Here is a 26313-nt window from a genome sequence, read left to right on the forward strand (position 1 = left end):
GAAACAAATTGATCTCAAACTTATTTCACCAGTCACAAATAAAACAGTATAATTCTTTGTAGTCTTCCATGTACATTTGCAAGGAATTAAAAAAAAAAAACTTTATCATTTTCAGAAGTTGGCAAACTACAGCTTGCAGGACACATCTGGCCTGCCGCCTGTTTTTGTAAATTAAGTTTTATTGGAGCACAGCCACACTCATTCATTTACACGTTGTCTATGGCTGCTTTAATCCTACAATGGCAGAGTTGAGTAGCTGTGACAGAGATCAGTGGCCCACAGAGCCAAAAATATTTACTCTCTAGTGCTTCATTTTAATTTTAATTAATTTATTTATTTGTGGCTGTGTTGGGTCTTTGTTGCCGCACATGGGCTTTCTTTAGTTGCAGCGAGCGGGGGCTACTCTTCTTGCAGTGTGCAGGCTTCTCACTACAGTGGCTTCTCGTTTCAGAGCATGGGCACTAGGTGTGCGGGCTTCAGTAGTTGTGGCACATGGCCTCAGTAGTTGTGGCTTGCAGGCTCTAGAGCGCAGGCCCAGTAGTTGTGGCACCCGGGTTTAGTTGCTCTGCGGCATGTGGGATATTCCCGGACCAGGGATCGAACCCATGTCCCCTGCATTGGCAGGCAGATTCTTAACCACTGAGCCACCAGGGAAGTCCCTCTAGTGCTTTATAAAAAGTCTGCTAAACCCTGTCCCAAAATATTATTTTCCCTGGCATCCCACATTCCCAATTCTTTACCTCCCAAGAGATGACTTGATACAAGCATTGACTTTACTTCTTGAATATACTATTGATAGAATAATAACAATAGTTCGTTAACAATGAAGCTTTACCATGTATCTCCTTGCTCTGATTGTGTATCAGCTACATATGTTGTAGTATTCACTGGGGCACCTGGCATTAAGTTTTCATTGGTTGGTAAGACTTGGGAAAAGCTTGGACCTGGAGTTGTTGTCTTCAATCCTGTAAATCACAGAAGTGAAAGAAAGAATCACAATTGCTAGACACAAGATAGACATTTGGTGACTTAGAATTGTTAGGACTGTGCCATGTTGAGAGAATTAACTATAGCACACAGTTGTCTCCAGTCAAATACTTAACAAAACAGCCTATGAGCAGCAGCCTGTTGGCATCTGTGATGGGCTTACCTGAAGCAAATCATTTTAAAGACACATCAAATCCTTCAGGTTAAACTATTATCAACTTAAATAAAAATAAACTCAACTTAAATTCTAATTCAAATTATGCTTTAGTCAGGAGACCAAAGAATTAAAATTTCTCCCCCACAGAAAGTATAACTACTGTCTACACAAATCAAAATCAATGTGAATTTAATTTTTAGAAGGAATATACTATTTGAAAAGAAGAGATGAACAGTTTTAGACATAAATTTTTTGGCTACTCCAGAAAACCATAATGATTACTTCATCATTTTATATACCAGAATAGCAATTTAATTCAGGCGCCACTCTTCTGGAATACTTCTCTTGAACCTCCTACATTGAATTAGATGCCCCTCATTTTGAATCCCATACCACCCTTTACATCACTCTACTGTTAACACACTCTTACTAACTTTTTAACACTAGCTGTGTGACCTGTATTACTTAACCTCTCTATGCCTTAGTTTCCTCATCTATGAAATGAGGATAATTACATGCTGTTTCTTCCTCACATATTATTTTAAGGGTAAAGTGAACTAATATATGGACAGCACTTAGAAAAATGCTTGGAACATAGTAAGGACTATGAAGTGTTAGCTGTTATCATCACTGTATACCGTACTTGTTTACTTGTTACTTTCTCTTATTAGACTTGGAACCTCCTTGAGAACAGGGACTGAGTCTTGCTCATTTCTGCATCTCTAATCTCTGAGCAATGTTTGGTATATAATGGATATAAATAAGTTAACAGAATTAACTGAAAAAAAATTTTAAGTTGACGTTTATTAAGTATAAAGCTAAATTACCACTCTGTTAGCTCCTCCTGACATAGGATGTGTTTAATAAAATGTTTATAACTGACTCCAAATTCAGGTATTTAACTTACTTCTGCCACTCTCCTTATATGACCATCTTAGCTCACTGGCATTTCCTTATACATACAGATCCCTAAAATTCTTCTTAGCTTGCAAAGTTTGCAAAAAATAATAATTACAAATGTGTATATAACCATTAAAAGAAATATTCATAAGCTGAATCTAATGACCCAGAATAACTAATGTCTGTCAATAAGATTATTTATAATATTCTCCTTGCTAAAATACCAGGAGGGTAGGGATTTGCTCTACTCTGCTCACCTCTTTATTCCAAGTGTTTAGAGTAATTAAAGGCATATAAAAAGGTTCAATAAATACTTGTTGAAAGATAAATGAATGAATATGGAAGGAAAGGAGGAAACAAAGGAGAAAAAGGGAGGAAAGAAGACATGCATTCACTCTGTTCCCCCCAAAACTAGCCGTGTTCTATAATTGTAAGTCTGATGCCTATGACTTGGAACCCACACAGACCTACCTATGAATATGTGCAAGAAATAATACTACTAATTATAATGTAGATTTTTTATCAATTCCTTATGACCTTGTTTCCATATGAAATAACACAATAGAAAAGATGCTGGTCTAGCAGTCACAAGACCCCAATTTTAGGATTGTCTTGGCTGTTTTATTTATGGGACCTTTTCTCAGCCTTGAGGTGTCTTACCTTTTAATAGAAAGATTAGATGATCTTTAAGGACCTTCTGGCCATAAATACATTTCTAACAGTGGATGATAAAATTTTGTTGCTCCACCCTAGCAAAGATAATCTTGTGTACCAATAACTTAGTTCAACTAAGCAAATATTCATACCAACTACAGACAAGTATTGGGCTTGGTGATGTCAGAGAAACCAAAATTAGTAAGAGTTTATAATCAGTCTAGTGGCTGAAAGAGGCATGGAAACAACTGGCTATGCTTCAAAGTAGGAAAAAATTCTAACTGGAACGCAAAAAAAAAAAGTTACTGGGGTATAAAAAACCAGAATAATTAACCTGACTTGGAGAAGAGTTATGGGAGAGTAAAAAACCTAGAAAAACTTCACGAAAGAGGTGAGCATTTGTGGAAGGAGTCAGATTTTGAAGAGCAGTGCTAGCATTCTAGGAACAAGGACCATGATGAGCAAGGTCAAGGAGTATGGCACATAAAAAAATATGGCATATGTATTCTGTAGGGAAGTATATTAAAAAAAGATGAGGATGGGAAGAGATAGGCTACAGCTAAACTGCTGAAGGCTCGAAAGTCTAGACAAAGGGCTTAGGGATTTATTCTATAGATAATAAGAACTAGTAAAAGTTTTTAGGAGAAAGGAAAGTGATTCTAGTGGCAAAGTGAAATATTAACTGTAGAGATGAATATGGAGGCAGGACCTTACTGAGGGCAGTTAGAACAGCCCTCAGGAAATAAAGACATGGAGGGTTAAATAGGGCAGTGGCTGTGGGAGGGGATGGTAGCAGACCTGTTGAGCAGAAGCTGCAGAGGAAGAATTTCAAGTTTTGTATGAGTAAAAAATGACTTAAATTTATAGTCTGAGTGCCTCCTCCATTTATATAAAAGAAGGCTCCTCTCTAGTTCAGTCCTTCCCTAGTTTCTTGGAGTTTATATGACAAACAGGAGGTTAAAATCAAGCAAAAGAAACCAAAAAAATCTGATGCCTTGGCTGCATCCCAGAATATCCTGGAATACAGAGAATGTGAATTTGAAAAAAATGTTTCTGAAGCACATATCTAATTGAGACTAGTTTTCTAAAAGAGAACAGAGGACAGTTGCTCCAAACAGGAACCTGGGACAAGAGGAGATACTCACATAGACCCAATGATTGTTTATTTTTACATATTTTTTGTTGTGCTGTTAAAGTCTGAAATTACACATAGCGTTTTATTTTTTTCTGTAACAGAACAGAAATACACAATCAACAAAATAGTATCTACAGTACATGCTATTTCTAAAGGGTTGTGGAGTTTTCTAATGGACAGCTTCTATAAGAATATGGCTCATTTTGGTATCCACATCAAAGTAGCTTTCTCTCTAAGAGAGGCTGAAGAGTTGGTCTTTAACTTCTGACTCTAAGGATAAATTCTAAGAATGTTAGTCCTGAATTTTGAGGAAACATTCACCATATCACAATTATTATGGAAACTTCACAAGCTCTTAAATCTGTATTTGAAAGTTACCCATGTATAGACAGAAACATATCTAGTGTACTCATGGGAAAGGGTACAGATATCAGGTGAATAAACATTCTTAACCAAATCATAAAATCCAAGTACTAATCTGCTTATCCTTTTACATCTGCTCCCAGTAACCCCCACACCATCAATCATAATAGCAGTGTAATAACATCATAAAAGCTTTGACTTCAAGAGTCAGTTTGAATCAAATTATTTGCTATGTGACCTCTGGCTAATTTCTTAACCTCTCTGTACATCAGTTCCCTCATCTATAAAATGCAAACAATGTCATCTATCTTAAAAGGATTGTTTTGCAGAATAAATTGTAACGCCTTGTGTAAAGCACATGCTTCAGTCTCTGCAAACTCAAGAGACAGCAGCTATTATTACTAATCAGGAGGTACAGTGTCCAATTCTATAGGTGCCATTCAGTGGGCTACAATGTAAATGATACCCCCTGGAGTGTATTATTAAGTAGTCCTGTCCTAACTTGTCTTTTAGTCAAAGTCCAATAACTGCTGACAAATAGCTATAAAAAGAACTTAGGAGGCAAATAAATGTATAAAGAAATACCAAATGGATGCACACATAGCTAGACAAAGAAAAGTTACGAGGAAGACTAAATGTAAAAATATCTAAGGTAAAGAAGCGAGAAGAAAAGAATAAATAAACCATCTTCTTGATGGCAACATCAGCTTATCAAGAAAAGTAGGTGAATGAGTTTTAAAAAACCAAGGGGTAGGGCTTCCCTGGTGGCGCAGTGGTTGAGAGCCCACCTGCCGATGCAGGGGACACGGGTTCGTGCCCTGGTCCGGGAAGATCCCACATGCCGTGGAGCGGCTGGGCCTGTGAGCCATGGCCGCTGAGCCTGCGTGTCCGGAGCCTGTGCTCTGCAACGGGAGAGGCCCACGTAACCAAAAAAAAAAAAAACAAACCAAGGGGTAATAGCTGCCCTGAGTAAACTGGCTTTTGTGATAGTCAACACTGAGCTGATTATAATATGTATTCTTCATCTCTGTAAATGGCATCACCACCCAACGAGCTACTCATGCCAAAAGATTAGGAGTTGTTTCTAAATCCTCCACGGGCAAGGTGTGCTGGGTCTAGTTCCAAAATTTGGCCTGAATTTATTTGCTTTTCTGCATCTCTACTACTACCACCATGGTCCAAGGCACCAGGCTCTCACCTGGACCTCCACAACAGCTTCTACTCATATCCCTACTTCCATTTTGGACCCCTGGAATCCATTCTCCACACAGACACAATTGTGATCTGTTCCTTCTACCTGGAATTCTGCTATCCATATCCTCCCATGGCTGCCTTTTCTCATCATTCAGGACACGTGAGGCTCAAATATGACATCTTAAGTGAGACTGTCCCTGACTACCAATCTAAAATAGCCTACTCCCAGTCATTATCACATCATCTTGTTTTAGCTTTCTCTTTGTACTTGGCCTTAACAGAACTTATCAGATGTGTTTGTTTGCTTGTTAACTGTCTGAATCCTGACTTTTAGAATATAAAGTTCACAGTAACAGATATCTTGTTTACTTTATTCACCACTGTATCTTCAGTAGTTACAACTGTGCCTAATACTTGGCAGCCACAAATACTTATCGAATGAATAAATGAACAGATAAACATATGGCTTTTAAAAGACGGTGAAGATGGTCACCCCTGGCAAGTATAATGTACATACAGGGACTTCCCTGGTGGTCCAGTAGTTAAGAATCTGCCTTCCAATGCAGGGGACATGGGTTCGATACCTGGTTGGGGAACTAAGACCCCACATGCTGTGGGGCAACAAAGCCCGTGCGCTCTAGAGCCCATATGTTACAGGGAGAGAGGAGCCCGCGTGCTGCAACAAAGATCTCGCATGCTGCAACTAAGACCCGATGCAGCCAAATAAATAAATAAATATTTAAAAAAATGATGGAGATACAGCCAATCATCAATTTATACAATAAAGTTGCTAAAGAATCAATAAAATAGTATTTTAATTACCTGTACTGGACTGGCCCTGAGGATCACAGTAATTCTCTGTAGTAATGAAAATAACTGCCAATCCAATTTCTGCTTCAGGAATAGGTCTAAGACCTTGCCTGTTAGAATAAAATAGTTTAAGTATGATGATATATTAAAACTGACAACTTTTATTAAGATGATGTCAAACTGAATCTATCTTCCCTGCCCCCCCCCCAAAGTGACATCACAATTTTATGGTACAGAGAGAACTGCAAATACCTATAGTACTAGCTTATTCACTGGAGCAATGTTACATTGGGTAAGTTCACCACCTTTTAGTAATTCAGTTATTTCATCTGTAAAACAAAGGTCTAGAGTAAAGGATACAGATCCTTCCAGTTCTAAAACTCTATAATTTTCAGAATAATACCCAGATGAAGCAATAAAATAGATTTTTTAAAGCAAATCTATGATTACTAGAATCCTAAGATAAAACTTAAAAGAGAGAAAAAGAGGGCAGAAGGATAAGGAGGGAGAAAAGTACAAAGAACTATAAATAAGCTACATCTATACGTATGTTAGTAAATCAAATCATTTTACCAAATTTACATGTATTAATAAATATTCTTATTAAAGGAATCTTATGGTGAACCTATCTTCTGTTATTCTGTAATGTGAATAATGACTGATTTTATAAAACAAACATAATTTAATATAACTTAATAATGCTATATAGAAACTACACCCCAAATTTTAAGAGCTTTAAAACTCCTTTTAATACTTATTGTAGAGATATTTTAAGTGGTTGTAGTAGCTTAACAAGTCATTTTCAAATGCTTAACATTTGTTTTTTTGTTAAGTTTTTAAAAAGATGATTCTAAAATGTATATGGAAAAATAAAAAGCCAAGAATAGCCAGGATGCTTCTGAAGAAGAGCAGAAAGAAAATATTTGTCCTACTAGATATGAGGACTTAAACTGTTATAGTAATTAAGACAATGTAGTAAACGTGGTATTAGTATAAGAAGAGACATACTGCTCAATGGAAAAGAAGGCCAAAAACATTCCCATGCATGTAAGGTCTTGATATAAAACAGAATCAATTCCAGAGAGATCAAAAATAAATTTCAAAACAAAATATCAAAACACTAGTACAAATTAGTAAAAAATATAGGTGAATATCTTTTTGATCTACGAGTAGAAAAAGATTTCTTAAACAAAATACAAAAAGCACTGACTATGAAAGATTGTTAATTTTCAGGTTATTAAAATTAAGGGCTTTCATTCATCAACACAATAAAAAGATAATTTACAAAGTGGTAACAGATTCTGCAATCTTTTATGTAATCACATAAAAGTGAAAAAAGGATTAATGCCAAGAATATATAAAAAACTCCTACAAATTAAAAAAAAAAGGCACACAAATATGCAATTACCATACAATCCAGAAACTGCACTCTTGGGAGTTTATTCCAGAGAAATGAACACTTATGTTCACAAAGAAACCTGTACATGAATGTTCATATCAGCTTTATTTGTAACAAAAGCTGAAAAAACGCAGATGTCCTTCAATGGATGGATGACTCAACAAACCATAGTATACCCATACTACAGAATATGTAAAATATACATATGTATATGTATTTTAAGTGGCTGTAGTAGTTTAAAAGTTATTTTTCAAATGCTTAACATTCATTGTTTTGTATGTATTAGTTTAACTTAGACTTGAACTCTAAGTGAATTTATAATAACACACAAAAAAAGATTTTAAAGTATTATAATCAAGTGATCACATACACCTACTTGTATTTCAGGCAATTCAAAACTGCTATTTTACTACCCTACTAATACTTTTGAAACTATACATACGTTATATCATGAAAATTGGTTATAAAGATTGGCTATATAAAACAAAATACACATTTAATAATCACGTTTTACAGACATACATCATCTTAAATGGGGAAATACTGGAAGCATTACTTTTAAAGTCAATAGTGAGATAAATGTGGCTACTATCACCACTTCTATCCAACAGCTTTGGATGTCCCAGTTGGTCCAAAACCAAGAGACAGAATAAAAGAGAGAGAGCAGTACCAGAGGCATAAAGGATTAAAAAGGAGGAGAGAAATATTATTTACAGATGATATGGTTTATACAAAAAAAAGACTATAAAGTATTAGAAATAAAAGGGGAGTCCAATGAGGTGGTGGGATATGAGATTAATATCAATGTCAGCTGAATTTCTATACATCAACAGTAAACTAGAAAATGTAATTAAAGAGACAATATCCATACCATGGTTATCCATACCAAGAAACACTACTCAGCAATAAAAAAAGGATGAACTACTGATACACAAAACCTAGATGAATCTCTGAGGAATTATGGTGAGTGAAAAAAAAAATTCTAAAAGGCTACATGCTGTATGATTTCATTTATGTATCATTTTTTAAATAATAAATTTTAGAAATGAAGAAGAAATTAGTGGTTGCCAAAGTTTAGGGACAGGGAGGGGGAGGTAGGGAGGGGTATGTGGTTATAAAAGAACAACATGAGGGATTCTTGTGGTGATGGAACTGTTCTGTATCTTAACTATGGTGAATACATGAACCTACACATGTAATAAAATTATATAGAACTAAATACACACACGTACACTGCACACAAAAGAACACATAAAACTGGGGAAATCTGTATTTAAAACAAAAAAAGATAATTATACCAATAGAAAACTGGGCAAGAGACGTGTATTTCACAAAGATGGAAAAATTAACATCTAATAAACTTTTGAAGAAATGTTAACCATCACTGGTGATCAGGGAAATACAAATCAAAATCACAAGATATGATTATATAACCATTAAATTGGCAAAAATGATAGTCTGAAAATACCGAGTATTGAAAATGATGTGCATCTAACTTAATCTCTTATATACCGTGGGTGGGAGTATAAAGCGGAAAACAGTTTTGATACTGTTGAGTGTTCTAACCCTAGTAATGTAGTAATATATCCCAAAGAAAATCCTGCACAAGTACCAATAGGAAACATACAAAGATAATCTCAGTAGCAGTTTACAATAATAAAAATTTATTTAAATAACTAAATAATTAGTGAACAAAATGAATGTGTATTATTTATAGTTCAGTGATGACGGTGTATCATGATCCAAAGATTATGATTCATTCAATTTTATGCAAAGCTGTGGAACAGGTGAGAAGAGGATAAGGCAAAGGGGGAGAGGATAAAGAGAAAACAAATTAGTAACAGGAAGAGTTCCCAAATATGGGCTAAGACATTGGGAAAGAACAAAAACAGGGTTATATTGTTCCCCTAGACTTCAAATCTTTTTCAGAGATATTTAATTTTAATCACTGATATCCTATACCCACTTCTGACAACTAATCAATGGCACCATGGAACTAACCCATCCCAATGTTGCCCTATTGTCTGAAATTCAGTCAATAGCTGACTTTACTGGTTTGATATAACTGTACCTTCAATTGCTATCAATGGCTTGGACTAAATGGACAGGTGTTATTTTAAGTGATAGTCTTTCTCAAACTGTAAAATTGTCCTCTCTCTATGACCAAATTGAAACAGGAGCCAGAGAGTACAGAACAAAATGTCGTCTCATGATGAAGTCACCAGCCTCTGAGCAACCTCTCACTCCAGCAAGGCAGCAAGATGTAATGGTAAAGAGCATGGACTCTGGAACCAGACTGCATGTATTCACATCCTGGCTCCTCTGCTCGCTCCCTGTGTTCTACTCAAATCCCCTTTTGCCCTCTCTGCACAACGGGGAACATAACAGTAAAAATACACGTGATTGTATGAGGATTAAATGTCTTAATATATGTAGAACTCTTAGAACAGGACCTGCTACAGTATCCAGTATTATGTAAGTAAGCTATTATTGCTATTGCTCAGCATGGCTTTTAAAGACTGGTAAACTGGTCATAAGTAAAATACTGCCTGAAAGAAGCCTTCTCTATTTAAAATAAACTTCTCCCCTCTGCCCTGTTATTCTGCTTTCTTATACATTTGTAATTATCTGTTTACTTGTCTTTATCTGTCTTTTCCTCTAGACAGTAAGCTCCAGTGGTGGCAGGGTCCATAGCTATCTTGTTAACCATTATATTCCCAGTGCCTAAAACACAATAGAATCACGGTATATTTTGGTTGTGGTAGTAAGATGGTATTTTTGTTACACAAATATTTTCTTTTTCACAGCAGTTAACACATCTCCATTAAGCAAAATATTTATGGGACACATGACTGAAATTTTACTTTTTACTTTGGCAAACCCATTTAAAAAAAAAAGCAATCTTCATGGTCGGAAAGACTCCTGGGTCAGGAAAAATGAATACTGTGGAGAGCTTATTTTATGGACTTTTTAGACATATAAATACCCTAGGCCCTATTTTTTAAAATTATTTATTTATTTATTTTGCCACGCTGGGTCTTAGTTGTGGTGTGCAGGATCTTCTAGTCGCAGCATGCAGGATCTTTAGTTGCAACATGCAGGATCTTTTAGTTGCAACATGTGGGATCTAGTTCCCTCAACAGGGATTGAACCCAGGCCCCCTGCATTGGGAGTGTGGACTCTTAGCCACTGGACCACCAGCGAAGTCCCAGCCCTAACTATTTTTTACTAGGTGAATAGAAATTCAGTCAACAGACTGCCAAGGCTGATTTTTTTACTTTGTGCTTCAAAAATGCTAAGATTATTAACACCAGTAAAGAGTCCAGGAAAAAAATCCTTGCTTTAGTGCTTTCAAACTGCCACCCCTCCACACTACAAACACTATCCTAGGATACTTGATACTTTTTTTCCTGCTTTCCCGTAACAGCCTATATAGCCATAATAGCCTAATTTTTATACAAATTTTCGATGGGTAATAAACAAAGGAAAAATACATTCCAGCTTGAGGCTATTTCAGAACAATTTTACATTTGAGTTTTACCTTTCTCAACTACATATTCTAGAGAAAAACAAATACTGCTTTATTAAGAGAGGTATATTCTGCAAATTCTATTAAAGTAACAAAAAAGCAGCAGAAAATAAATATTGAGATAAAACTGACATGGATAAATATATTCTATTTCTAGCATACTAAGTCACAATAAATTTCCAAGTACCATACACAATAAAATCTTTACAATAATTCTTGTATATACCTTTACATTATTATGTGGAGTGCAAAAAAAGTTACCTATAAAATCACCTACTTGCCCTTTTTTTTTTTTAACTAATAAAGAATAATTCTGTACCTCTGGAGTATATCCATAATTGAATGAATCCGTTTTTTCTGAGAGTCAGGAATCAAGGTCTGTGAATCTGTTATTCCTACATCAACAACACAAGTTCCAGGAGCTGAAAAGAAACTATCTTCTTCTTCATTGTCTTCTGTTATCAACCTAGCGTCTCCTCCTCCAAATACAACTGCTGCACTTAATTTTTTATGCTAAAAATGGAAAGAAAAAGAAAAAAAGTAATGAAATAGCCATAATTAATGTCTTGAATACATTCTTAAAATTATAAGAATTTGATTTGGGAAATAAAATATAAGCAGAATTGAAGAGAATTGATTTTATAATACTTCCTGAGAGGACAATCTGAGCTTCCACTCTGAGAAAATCCCTAGTTCACCAGGTACCACTGCAGCCCTGGAATCCTTACATCATCTACAGCTCCTCTTCACACAGCACTGTAACTGTGGGCTTACTTGCATGATTTTTCCACTTGCAACATTAACTCCTGGAACTGTCATTTCAGCACACAGAAGACATTCAACAGCTGCTTACTAACCGAACAAGTTAGAACTTAAACCAAAGTTTTTGGTCTCCTCCCTGTACGTATTTATATAAACTTAATTAATAAGCCAATTAAGAGATATTAAGAAATGCCATAGTCATATACATGAACGCTAGGCAAGTTCTGGTGCCTGGGCAATTTTTTATTTCACTTCACACTTCTACACAAAATCTCAAAGGGAAGTGCATTAACAACTATTGACAACAGTAATAATTTATCCTAGTTTATAACATTTTCTTTGCCAAAATTTAGCTTATAACATTACCTGTTTGGCATTTAGAAAGACAAATGTTTTCCCTTTGAAGATTTGTTTTCTTTCCTGTCGTTCTGACAGATCAATATTTTTACTTCCAATAACTGGTTCATCAATAGGTGGGTAAAAACTATAAAAAATAAAATAAAGTACATTCTAATTATACACTACACTGTATGTATAACATTAGATTTTTAAATGGAATGGCAATCTAGACACTAGAAAGGCTTAATTTCCATAATACCGTTATATTATTAAAAAATTAAGAGTTTTATCTGGGACTTAAGGACTCATAATGAGATACAATTAAATATATATGAATCAAACAACTTACAACAAATTACAAATAGTTAAGAGAGAAAAAGTAATTAAAAAGTTTAAAAAAAGTAAAAACAAAACAAAACAACAACAACAAAAAAAAACAAAACCAAATAGTTGAAACATCATCCATTAAAGATCAAATTCTATTAGCATGTTGTGCTTGCTTAGGAACCAGTAAGTATTAGTAATAATGTTCATACTGTAATTCTATGAACTACTGCTACACGTGTTTTGTTACAAATCTTTTTGGAGAAGCTCAGGGAATTTTAAAACCTACATTTTGTGAGTTTAAATAAAATTCCCAAAGATTTAAAAACACAATCTTTTAGCTCTTTAATATAACACTATAAACACATCTTAATCATCCATAGAGATTAGGAAAAAGAAGAAAATAGAGAAGTAAAATCAACAGATAATTCAGTTCATAGTTTCAACTTTCTATATAATCAGATCTTTTGTTACAGCTATTCATAACTGAGCAGACTTTTAGTTTCTCTCTCTACCTTCTAGTAAAAATTATTAATGTTCATGGATAGAAAGGCTTGATATTGTCAACATGTCAGTTCTTCCCAACTTGATCTATAGATTAAACACAATCCCAGTAACTCCCAGCAAGTTATTTTGTGAATGTTAACAAACAAATTCTAAAGTTTACATGGAGAGGCAAAAGACCCAGAACAGCCAACACAATATTAAGGAAGAACAACAAGGTTGGAGTACTAACACTACAGAATCCAAGACTTAATGTAAAGCGGCAGTAATCAAGAGAGTGTGGGACTTCTCTGGTGGCGCGGTGGTTAAGAATCTCCCTGCCATTGCAGGGGACACAGGTTTGAGCCTTGGTCCGGGAAGATCCCACATGCCGCAGAGCAACTAAGCCCGTGCGCCAAAACTACTGAGGCCCGCGCGCCTACAGCTGGTGCTCCGCAACAAGAGAAGCCACCATGATGGGAAACCCGCACACGGCAATGAAGAGTAGCCCTCGCTTGCTGCAACTAGAGAAAGCCCGCGCACAGCAACGAAGACGCAAAGCAGCCAAAAATAAATAAATTAAAATAAATAAATAAATAAAAGAAAAGATTAAAAAAAAAAAAAGAATCCGCCTGCCAACGCAGGGGACATGGGTTCAAGCCCTGGTCCGGGAAGATCTCACATGCCATGGAACAACTAAGCCCATGCGCCACAACTACTGAGCCCACATGCCACGACTACTGAAGCCCGCGTGCCTAGAGCCCATGCTCCGCGACAAGAGAAGTCACTGCAATGAGAAGCCCTCACACCACAACGAAGAGCAGCCCCTATTCACCGCAACTAGAGAAAGCCTGCGCACAGCAACAAAGACCCAACGCAGCCAAAAAAATTTTAAAAATTAAAAAAAAAATTTTAATTAAAAAAAAAGCATGATACTGGCAAAAAGATAGACAAATACATCAGTGGAGGAGAATGAAGAGCCCAGAAATAAACTCACATAGAGTCAATTCTGATCTTTTACAACAGAGCAAAGGCAGTACAATGGAGCTTAGTCTTTTCAACAATTGGTGATGGAACTGGACATTCACATGCAAAAAACATGAATCTAGACCCAGATCTTACACTCTTCACAAAAATTAACTCAAAATGGATCACAGACCTAAACATAAAATGCAAAACTATAAAACTCCTGCAAGATAACACAGGAGAAAATCTAGATGACCTTGGATATGGAGATGACTCTTTAAATATAACACCAATGGCTTCATCCATGAAATAAATAAATGATAAGCTAGACTTCATTAAAATTAAAAAGTTCCACTCTGTAAAAGATAACATCAAGAGAATGAGAAGACAAACCACAGACCAGGAGAAAACACTTACAAAAGACACATCTGACTGTTATCAAAAATATACAAAGAACTCTTAAAATTCAACAAGAACACAAACAACCTGATTTTTAAAAAGGGCCAAAGACTTTAATAGATACCTCTCCCAAGAAATACAGAGAGAGCAAATAAGCATATGAAAAGATGCTCAATATTATATATCATCAAGGAAATGCAAATTAAAACAAAGAGATACCACTACACACCTATTAGAATGGCTAAAATCTAGAACACTGATACCACCAAATGCTGGTGAACATGTAGAAGAACAGGTACTCTTATTCATTGTTGGTGGGAATGCAAAATGGTACAGCCACTTTAGAGGACACTTTGGCACTTTCCCACAAAACTAAACACATTCTTAACCACATGATCCAGCAGTCGTGCTTCTTGGGATTTACCCAGAGAAGACGAACTCATGCCATAACTTGGAAGCAACCAAGATGTCCTTCAGTAGTTAATGAATAAATAAACTGTGGTACATTCAAACACGGAATATTATTCAGTGCTAAAAAGAAATGAGCTATCAAGCCATGAGAAGACATGGAGGAAACTTAAATGCATATTACTAAGTGAAAAAGGCCAATTTGGAAAGGCTACATATTGTATGATTCCATCTATATGACATTCTGGAAAAGGCAGAGCTATGAAGACAGTAAAAGATCAGTGGTTGCTGGGAATTGGGGAAGTGGAAGGGATGAATAGGTAGAGTACAGAGGGTTTTTAGACAGTGAAAATACTCCATATGATACTATAATGATGGATATATGTCATTCTACATTTGTTCAAACCCAAAGAATGTACAATACAAAGACTGAATCCTAATGTAAATATGGACTTTGGGTGATTATGATGTGTCAATGTAGGCTCATCGATTGTAATAAATGTGCTACTCTGGTGGGGGATATCAATAACGGGGTAGGCTATGCATGTGTGGGAGCAGTGGGAGTACAGGAAACCTGTACTTTCCTCTCCATTTTGCTGTGAACCTAAAACTGCTCTAAAAAATAGTCTTTAAAAAAGATTTTTAAAAAATTACTAAAGCATAATGGTGATGATGAGGGGACAATGTAGGATGGGGGGAATCTGGACAATCAGTCACTAGAGTTAACTAACCACAGAGAGCAACATCCAATATGACAAAAATGTTTTGGTCATAAGAGTCACCATCCAGCATTTCAGAACTAATTTCCTTACATTTCCCTCCTCCCACCCCCCAGATTTCTCCTTGGAAACATACATTATCTCATACAGTAAGCTGTCATGACTAAAACTTTATTAATTAAAAAAAAACTTTATAATTGACTAAACCACAAACGCATGTGTTTTAATCTGCTAGATTACTAATGGATGTTTTAAGTCTATTTTAAAGTAGTGATTCCTAGAATCTGCAATGTCAGATGAGTGAGTTATCTGCAGGTAAGAGCAGATTTAGTTGGTAGGATGCAATGCAAACCCGGGGAGTTACTGCAGTTTTCTAAATAACTGACTTTAAAATGCTGTTTATTCTACTTTTAAACATATACAGAGAATAGTGGAAACTATTTTAACTATTAATTAAATCTACAATGAGAAAATAGGTAGCGCTAAAAAATTAACAGGCATTCTAATTCATAAATAGGAAAAATTTTAATATCTCTTCATCAAACACCTTACATCCCTTTCAAGAAAATTCCTCCGTAGCTTACACTTTTAGTGTAAAAGCCTTCATATATATACAAATGAGTGTTTACAAATTAGTCTACATAGTAATGTAACAACACTAGATTATTGGGCCAGTCTCAGACAAAAATAGAATGTAAATGTTTAATACATACATATGACTGAGTAAATGTGAGATTCCTACTGCTTTCTAATGACTAAAATAGCATTTTTAAATTATCTACAGCTTTGTGTTTTTCACACTGTCATTCTTAATTTTGCCACAGATAATAGATAACAGTTAACTACAGTTTAGTTCAATGAAGAGTGAACATTTGTTATACCAAGTCACATTCCATGAGAATGATATGCAATTAGCTTTCCAGAGTTCTAACTTTTATTTGTGTGATTCTTTGATGTTTGGTTCCTCTACTAAGTGCCAAGATGGCAGAAACTGTAATGCTTTTTGACTCATCATTATATCCTCAGGTCTATCTTGCCTGGTTCAATAAATATTTAATAAATAAACTGACAGTATAAAACAGAAATAAAAATTTCACCTAATAAATTAGAAGTAGACAGAAAGTAATACAATACAAATGTGAGTATTAAAATTCTGGGACTAGAAAAATGTATTTTGGTTTTCTTTTAAAAACACTGGTAAATTTGAGCCCCAATACTCAATAAGACTGATCTTGAAAGGAAAAAAACCCACCGTATTATCAAGAATCAAATCAAATGTTGGAGTCATACATACATATACATATATATGATATATATATATGATATATATAAATATATCATATATATAATACAGTGACAAATAATAGACCATGTTCTGGAACTTCATATATGTAGAAAAATCTTTCTCTCTTTAGTAGTATTAAGGATGAAAACAAGAAAGGAGAGACTAGTGATAAATGTGAAGAAAACATCATTAAAAAATCAATATTTCTGAAAAATTACATTCTAGAAGTTTTAAAGCATCATTGAGGCTATAGTGATTTGACAGCTAGTAATAAAATTGGAAAACAGTAAATTAACTTGGCAGAGACCTAGGTTAGAGGCACACTGCCTGAATACGAGAATACCATAAATATAAAGTGACCTCTAACTTCTATAATGAAAAAATTAAAACATTTTTTGGCATACTTACACAGAAACTTCAAGAGCTACAAATAAAATAATTATGCTTTATTTTGTAGTAACTGGTACATATTATTCACAAATTCTATAAAATATTAATCTAGAAATATTGACTTTTTCCTATGTACATTTTAAAACTTTATATAAATTCTTCACATGATGTTCAATAAATTTCATCTAACTCAGAGCACATCATCTTCACTTCTGTCCCAAGATTTTCCAAATACAGAATTTTTCTGAATTCATGTATAATTCTGGCTGTGGAAACTATTCCAAGCCACAATATTTCTTTGCCCAACATCTGGATAGCTGTTTATTTCATTAGTACCAAAGGTACATGTTCATGATTTCATGATGTTTTTTGGTGATCTCCAAAAGGTTTGAATTACACTGGCATCCACAACTTGTAAATCTTGTAAATCTGAGCTTGTATCTCCAGGAAAAAAATCTCTAGTGTGTGTTAAATTTCTTTGCTTTAAATTTTAATTGATTATTTAAGGTCAACTCTATAAGCTTCCTAAACTTTCATTTACCAAGATTGTTTCATGCTAATGTGTCTCTTGGGTCCGAGATTTTATTACAAGCTAATAAGTTAACCTATTCCTCTTTCATGGATGCTGGCAGGAGACAGAAGACTCCTGGGTCAGAGACAAAGCAAGCAGCAAGCCTCAGTGTGTTTGCAGCAGGTCTCCTTCAATGCCAAGTCCCCTGGGGATGACATAGAAGGTACATACCGTGGGTTGTGTTACAGGAGAGGTATATACCATGGGTAGTGTTACACTGAACTTGGGAATCCACCCATTTTATAACAAGCTATAAGCAGGCCTGCTCTCTGTCCTGGGAAGGAGATATTACCTCATCCCTCCAGGTTTCTCACTGCAAACATAACCCTGAGAAATGGCCTGGGTATAGGGCAGTCAGGGCCTTTCATTCTTGGCATAACCAGCAAGTTTTGTATGATGTAAGGACTCTCTCCCAACAGTGTTTTCTGAAAACAATGCTGCTTGTTGTTTAAAATAAACTGAGAAAGGGAAACTCCCTTTTTCTCTTGAGGATCATTTTTTTTACATTCAGACATATATAATATTTTAATGAACTTCCTTTATTAGAGCACAGAGTATCAAAATTAAATACTTCTTTTAAATGTAACCTAAAAATGACTTCATCTACATTGGTACTTTGATAACAGTATAGGAAAATTAGGTATCACAAACCATATCAGGTACTCTATCTTAACCCTTCACTTACTCTGTTCCGTGGTAACAGTGCAAAGATGCAGACATGACTGTACCAAAAAGGACTACACATTTTGTTAGGTAAAAATATTATAGTGTGCCTCCTAATTTAAATTCAGGACTAGTGATAATGCTTTTACAGAACTAAAAGAACAGGTAGTTATGTAATAGAAGAGCCACCACAATTTATCTCATATCCCTTTTGTAATCCATCCTACTACTATTTAATATCTTAAATTTAATCATTTTTCTATTTAATTGAGTATGGAGTCAAATTAGTCTTCAACAAACATATCAAAATGGATCCCAATAAGTATAGCAATCTATTAAGGCAAAAAACTACGTATTTTAAAATAGTATTAAAAACTTGATTATCAGTTGCCATAATCAAACATGAACTAATGTAATAGTCTTTCCTGGTTAACACTGAATTAGGAGTTAGTGAACAGTCTTAGAGTAGGGATGTTTTATTATAGCCATCTAAGTTAATACAATCGCAAATTGAAGCCAGGAAAAAACTATGCCTAATCTAAAGTAAAAACAACAAAAAAACAAAAAAACAAGGTTAAATACACCTGAGAATCTGAAATAAGCAAGAATCAATGACTAATTCTAAAAACTCTAAGACCATAAAACATATCACCAGTAGTAAAAATTCAGACCCTTCCACTCTTAAGTAATCTAGAATTAACAATGGTTTATTATCTGTAACAAGAGTCATTATTTATAGGATTTATCAACTTTTCTAGGGAGGGTCATAAATAGGCTTCAGGGAAAAATGTAATTCTGTTGAAATACTATGTAAGTTGGTAGTAAGTGAAGTTTCTAGAGGAGAGACCAGTGCTTTCATTTTCTCACAGGGGGTCTAGGACTCAAAAAAGGTTAAGAATCATCTATTTTAAAATCTCGGGAATTCCCTGGTGGTCCAGTGGTTAGGACTCTGCGTTTTCACTGCCAAGGGTCCAGGTTCAATCCCTGGTCAGGGAACTCAGATCCTGCAAGCCACCTGGTGTGGCCAAAAAATAAATAAAATAAAGTCTGAAGATCTCTTTCCAGAGGAAAGCATATTTTCTGTTAACCAGATTATAAAATATAAGAAACCTCCCAAATGAAAATTAAAAACAAAGAGAAAAATCTGATATTCAGTTACTTTTAAAAGCAGATACATATTATCAGGTATAAATAGTTCCTAAAAATATATGTACTGGGCAAATTAGCTTATAATAGCTAGTAATATTTTTAAATTGGTAATAAAATACTTAGCTTGAATAGGTAATACTTAACTTAAATTGGGTAATAAAATACTTAATTTGCATAGAATTTTAGATTTTTAAAACTTCCTCAAATCTATTATGCCATATAGACTATAAGCTACTGACATACATTTTAAGCAAGCATGTTCTTATGTTGACTAAAAACACCCACCGTTTTATAGTCATCAGTATTTTAACCATGCAATCTGAAAAGAAAAATCACAAATATCTTCCTCCTCAACCATAGCTTATATTACTGCAAACATTACTAATACAATACATACAGTGGATAGATCCTTTAGTCTGGTGGTTCACAAATTTAGCAGAGCATCCAAAAAATTAAATAAATAATCAAGCTACTATGAATCTTCCCAGATATTGCAATTAGCTACACTTCTTTTAATAAGCACCTATTATGATGCCAGGCAATATGCTCAGACTTTATGTATACCACTAGTTAAGATAAATAATACTTACACTAATACTAATAATACTGAATACTTAGACACTCAGCAGGACAGGTATTAGTCTCATTTTTCAAAGGAGGTAACTGACACTTAGAAGAAATCAGCTCAATTCCCAAGGCCACAGCGCTGTTAATATTCTGGCCCAGGACTCTGAGGCTCCACAACAGGGATGGTGCACCACACAATTCCTGGTGTCCTGCATGCATGATGCCCAGCATTGGCATGTGTACTCTACTGATTTCACCTCTATGCTATTACTGTCCTTCATTATTTTCCTTTTAATATTGGCACATATGTAACATTTGTTTCACAGAGATAAGAACAATCAACAAAGAACTGGGAAACTTTCTTCACATACTAACAAGAAAACTTCATTAATAATACTGAACTGTAACATTACATCCTGAAATAGTCAATAAAAAGGGAATTAACCTAAATAAAACCAGTGCTATCATATTTTGTATGTCATATTTTATTATACTTAAAATATGCAATATACCTTTCAATTTCTGGAGGCTGTTTCTTGGACTGAACTGTTTTAAGAAATTCAGTAAAATATTCTGGTTTTACAATCGGACGCCCACAAATGAGTGCACATATTGTCTAAAAAGAAGAAAACATGTGAATATATATACTCATACCCTAGCTTTTTTAAAGATGTAAGTTATAGACTACAAAGAGGCTGTTCTATTCTGTTTTTCCTCCTGTCTCTCTAAATTTATAAAGGAGACACAATCTATAAAACAGAAGTCAGTATTGGTCACTGCCTAGTTTTAACATAAAAATCCCTGTATAATCACTTGATTATTAGAAGCTACCAATTACAATACAGGGGGGACAGATTGGGAGTTTGGGATTGACATATACACAATGCTATATTTAAAATAGATAACCAATGAGGACCTACTGTATAGCACAGGGGACTCTGCTTGATATTCTGTAATAACCTAAATGGGAAAAGAATTTGAAAAAGAATAGATATATGTGTATGTATAACTGAATCACTTTGCTGTACACCTGAAACTAACAAGGTTGTTAATCAACTATACTCCAATATAAAATAAAAATTAAAAATAAACAAACTGTGGTAACTACAACTCATGTAAGTCAGAATCCTGCAAAGCAAAGGCCTATATGCTAAAATAGCAATAAGACTGTTGAAATAACAAATAAATGTAACATACAGGCAAGTAGCAATAAACAATAAACAATCATTATTAAAGGTGAAAAAAAAGAAGCTACCAATTACAATATTAATTTAAAAACTGCTTGGGGAAGGCAGAACAACATAACATAAAATACAAGTCAATTTAAAAATGTATACCATTTTAAAAACATTAAAATGTACATTTTAGAATTAAGGGAATGTAATGTCTGCCCTAGAGAATACAGTAACAAGAGATAAACATGAGAGAGTTCTTTCACCTTAATTGCCTTTCAAACTGATTTTAATTATGGAATAAAGTCTTTTTAAGAAAGTAAATAAAAGAATAACTCTTTAGTGTTGGACAAAAGCTGAAAATAAGTATATACAGACGGAGTGGGGGAAGAAACTTCAACTAGCAAGTGAATTAAACTATAAGCCTAAAATAAGATGTATCCACAAAATTTGAGACAGATTAAAATATACCATCACTGGCAATGAAAATAAGATTCAGCATAATTCTAGGAAATAATACAACTAAAGAATTGGTAAGAATGCTTCTAATAAACATGGGAAATTACCTAAATGTGAGCAAGCAATTTAGGGTATCTCTCAAGAATGAAATCTGAAGGTTATGAACCTCAAATATGAATGAAATAATTGACTTCTTGCATGAAGCAGTAATGTGCAATTCAACACTGGACTGAGTAAACTCTAATACATGTGATCCTGGGCAAAGGATTCAATTGCTCCATGCCTCAGTTTCCTCTTCAGGAAATAAAAACTGAACTGAATGCTCTTTAGGTTACCTTTTGGTTCTAACATTCAACAATTTTAAAAACATAAACTAACCTGTATTTTTGGAAAATTTACTAAAAAAATAATATAATGACAAAATTTTTTTTGCACACGATTGATCAGAAATATTGAAAAAGGAGTATTGCTCTGCAAGCCTTTTTTGGTATATATACAGTACTCTCTAATATCCAGGGACTGGGTGGCCATTAGCATTCTAGTCACTGGAATACTGTGTACTATGGTAAATGGATCCTAGTTTCCAGGTCTGTCACAGACTCAGTAAAATATCTTTCAAGACCATCTAACTGCCTTTGCTCTTATTTCATACCCACCAAGCAATGGCATGATTACCTATTCCATTTCTCAGGTACCTTGGTATCTTCAAGGGGACCATGCTGGAGTCTACATGTAAATATTCTGGTTACTATAAAGATACATCCCTACTGTAAACTAATAAATGGACATTTTGAATTATGAATCTATTATTTGGGTTTATTAGCATAAATTACTATTCAGGAGGCTAATCACTCTGTTGAATTTATAAATCAATTTCATAAACTTACAAAGATGAAAGAATCTTTGATCCAAGTTTAACATGAGGTTCAATTTGAACAGCAAGCCTTTCTCTATGATACCTATTTAGGTATAAGACACATATTCTCATTTAATTAATTATATATTAAAGGATTTTTGTATCATTGAATAAAGGAATCTAAATATCTGTTGCTTTTCACTATAGATATTAACCTAAAACAATCTCACATATCTATAGTCAACCTGCTGAAGGAGATGAATCACCTCCCAAAATCATTCTTCAATTAGTTTTGGATTAACCAAATCTGAAGATGATGCAAAGTCTGAAAACATCCCAAAATATATCACTGCTTTGACAAATAACATATATCTACATATCTCTAGATTGTGACAATACATTAAGATAATATTGTAAGAACCTAAAGTCTTTGTGATTAGGGTCTAAAGCCAAATAAGAACTAAAGAAAAGAGCATGAAACCATGAGATGGTATCAGAGACTGGAGGAAGGAAAGACATGAGCTGCTAACTTTGAAGATTGGCAGTTGATCTCTAATTGCTTTGCTTTTAGACTGAAAACACAAACTATGCGCTGTAATAACTTCTTGGTGAAAGAATAATATAAATCATTTAAATGCTAAATCAATATCTGAAATATAATTTAATGTGCTTTTGCTTGCCCCATTCTAGCCTATACGGTAGATATGGGGTTCACTGGCATATATACATCTACAACTAACAGTTCTGATAGTTTTAAAGCAAGTGACTTTTAAAACATCTGTGTATAGTGGGTAAAGGAATAAACTTAAATTCAGAGAACTTACTTTAACATAATAACAAGGCACTCAACTTACTTTAATGGTAACTTTAACTGATGCCATGACAAGGTGAGTACATTCCTCTGTCCAATTGTTTACAGTAAGTCCTCCAAGTTGCAATACAGCTTGACTTAAAGCAGTTTTCCCAGAGATATCTAAACAAGAAGAGCATGCAACCAAAGGTTCATACTCTACTCTGTAAATGAGAATAAGTTACATAAAGTTATCATAGTTATAGAGATGGCAACTTATGGTACTTTAAACTTTAAGCTCACATCATATGCTGTTAATTTTTATTAAATTAGTAAACTTTCTAACTTATGAAATTATCACTTCCTAAGTCTTAAGTCGCAATTAAGAAAAAAACAATGATCAAAGTTTAACATACTTTGACCTATGCAGAATCAAACAAAAGTAGCTCCCATCAAGGTTCTTAGGGCCCACTCAAACTCTCATTCACTCTTTTCACTATCTATGATTAATAAAATGCACTAACCACGTGTGGTGCAAAGTTCACCACTGTCCTAAGTAGGAACTAAATAGACTGGTTCCAATTCATTATCCATAAATATCCTTTTCCTTTAGAATCTGACTGGTACAAAATAAAGCTGTCCATTTTAATATTAATTTAAAAATTCTTACCTGAATTTACTTTCAAACACTCCAAAGGTAACTCTATCCCCTGTCTTCAAAATTCGGGAAAGGCCATTCTGCATTTTTTCCTCATTAACAAAGGTACCATACTTAGAATTATCTTTTATTGTCAATATAGGGATTTCATCTGTTTGACTCTGAAAAAAAAAAATCAATAAATAATTTAAACTCTCTTACCACTCAGTAAATACTATTCCTAAGGGGAAAGGTTTCAAAACAAAAGGTTGATAACTTCTGGAATAGGTGATAGGTGGCTAACCTCCCAACACAGTAGGCAATACAGTTATTGTTTTGGTTGCAAGCAAAGAATGATCACTCAACTAGCAATTAAGAGAAAAATGTCAATTCCAGAATCACTCCTCTTAGAACATACATTTTCTTTATTTTTGTAAGTCAGTGGAGATTTTCCTGACCCCTCATAATTTGAGAATTGTTTGCTTTTGTACAGTCTGTTTCAGGTATAACATGACAGTTTCATTCCTAAGGTTTTCGGGTTTTTTTAAATTATCAAAATCACATAGTAAAAATCAGTCCAATGCAAAAAGGCTAGAGTATCTGACTTGCAGTAACAATTTTTTTTCTTTAGGATTTTCAACAATGTTTTTCTATACCTAAAAGAATACAGACACAAAACCTAAATATTACTGAACAGATCCAGCATTTGCCAACATGCAGTCTTTGCTCAAAATAATGGCTTTTCTTCCTTAATTACCACCAGCATTACCATGAGCACAGCTATTTGTATATATATTACTTTTACAATCTACCTTTATTATTAAAACAACCAACACCAAAACAAACTCAAAGGCATTCAAAGGAGCTGTGGGGCATATACAACAGCTATTTTCCCTAGTAAAGCAAATCAATTACCCTTGTGAAAACCTAAGATATACAGGAAACACCAGTGTTCATATGGCTGCATTAACTCATTAAAGCAGGAGTCATGATGGTCTATTCACTGTTCTATTCCCAGACTTTGGCACAGTGACTGACACACAGTAAGCACTCAATAAATGTTCAAGTAAATAAATATAAATATGTTCTACTTCCCCTGAGTTTCTAAATCACTAAAACAAATAGTAAAATACTGAAACAGAAACTTCAAATCTTAAATAAACAAATACCACCAGTACCACTGCCGAAACGTCCTTAATTTTGTCAACATTTAAAGAAAACTAACAGCTTTATAAAAAGTCTCCCAAACTTTCTTACATATACACCAAGGTAAACTTCTGTGATTTCAATCCTCTTACTGTCAGCTAGTGAAATAAAATTAGTAACTTACCAGGTTAGTTACAGAAAAGTTAGCAGTTAATACAGCATGATTTCGGCTGATTGATTGATCATCTTCAATTAGAATGCCACAGTTTTTCCTTCCAACAATGTACTCAACACCAGCCAAAAGTCTGTACGGTTCTAAGAGAATTTTTTTAAAAAGTAAATTAACAGGTACACACATACATAAACATATATTTAAGATATACGTATGGCAAATATTTAAACATTTTTATTTTGCTATTTAAAGGCTAATAATCAACTTTATATAAATCAAACTTGTGTTTTCCAGTAAAGCCTCACTGAAGGAGGCAAATCTAAATAGATAGAAAGCTCTACCATTTTTCTAACAGGAAAACAATTTTGTCAATGCTTGCCCAAATTAACTTATAATTTAATGCATTACCAAATAAAATCACAACACTATGTTTGGAGCTTGATAAACGAATTCAAAATTCCATCAGGAAAATATAATGTGAAAAACTGTCCAGAAAAATGTGAATATTATGGGAACTTCCTCTACCAGGTGGTAAAATATGCCACAAAGTGAAAGCAGTTAAAAAGTATGGTATTGGATCAAGAGTAAAAAATATAGATCAATGCAAGAAAAGTCCAGACCAGATTCAAGTGCAGAATTTGGGGATTTTTTATTTTATGTTAAAGGTAGCTTTTAGAATAACGTGAAAAGGTTATTAGTTTAAAAAAAATTTGGAAATCACAAATTGTTGGAGGAACAGCATTTATGTTGAAGACTTGTAGAGTTTAGTCTGGTACCACTGGAGTGGTAGAGTGATTAGGGCAAATAAACTAGACAAGTAGAAAGGAGTCCAGATAAACCTTGACGAGACCTGGATTATATTTTATTACTCAGATTCTTAACCTAGAGTGGACTCTTTCAACGAAAAACTTTTGTGTTGGTTTCCCTA

The 26313-nt window shown here is 34.2% G+C and overlaps 1 protein-coding gene across 1 annotated transcript in view; it reads right to left on the bottom strand.

The window, feature by feature from the left end:
- Positions 1 to 26313, bottom strand: part of NBN (nibrin) — a 45679-nt gene that overhangs the window by 18019 nt on the left and 1347 nt on the right. The window contains 8 exon segments of the mRNA XM_007446315.1: positions 836 to 965; positions 6213 to 6310; positions 11448 to 11641; positions 12257 to 12374; positions 20666 to 20769; positions 23495 to 23654; positions 24101 to 24249; positions 25398 to 25528. Coding sequence (XP_007446377.1) covers positions 836 to 965; positions 6213 to 6310; positions 11448 to 11641; positions 12257 to 12374; positions 20666 to 20769; positions 23495 to 23654; positions 24101 to 24249; positions 25398 to 25528 — 1084 coding nt within the window.

The sequence above is a fragment of the Lipotes vexillifer genome, unplaced genomic scaffold (assembly GCF_000442215.2).
Source record: "Lipotes vexillifer unplaced genomic scaffold, Lipotes_vexillifer_v1.1 scaffold603, whole genome shotgun sequence".
Lineage (NCBI taxonomy): Eukaryota > Metazoa > Chordata > Mammalia > Artiodactyla > Lipotidae > Lipotes > Lipotes vexillifer.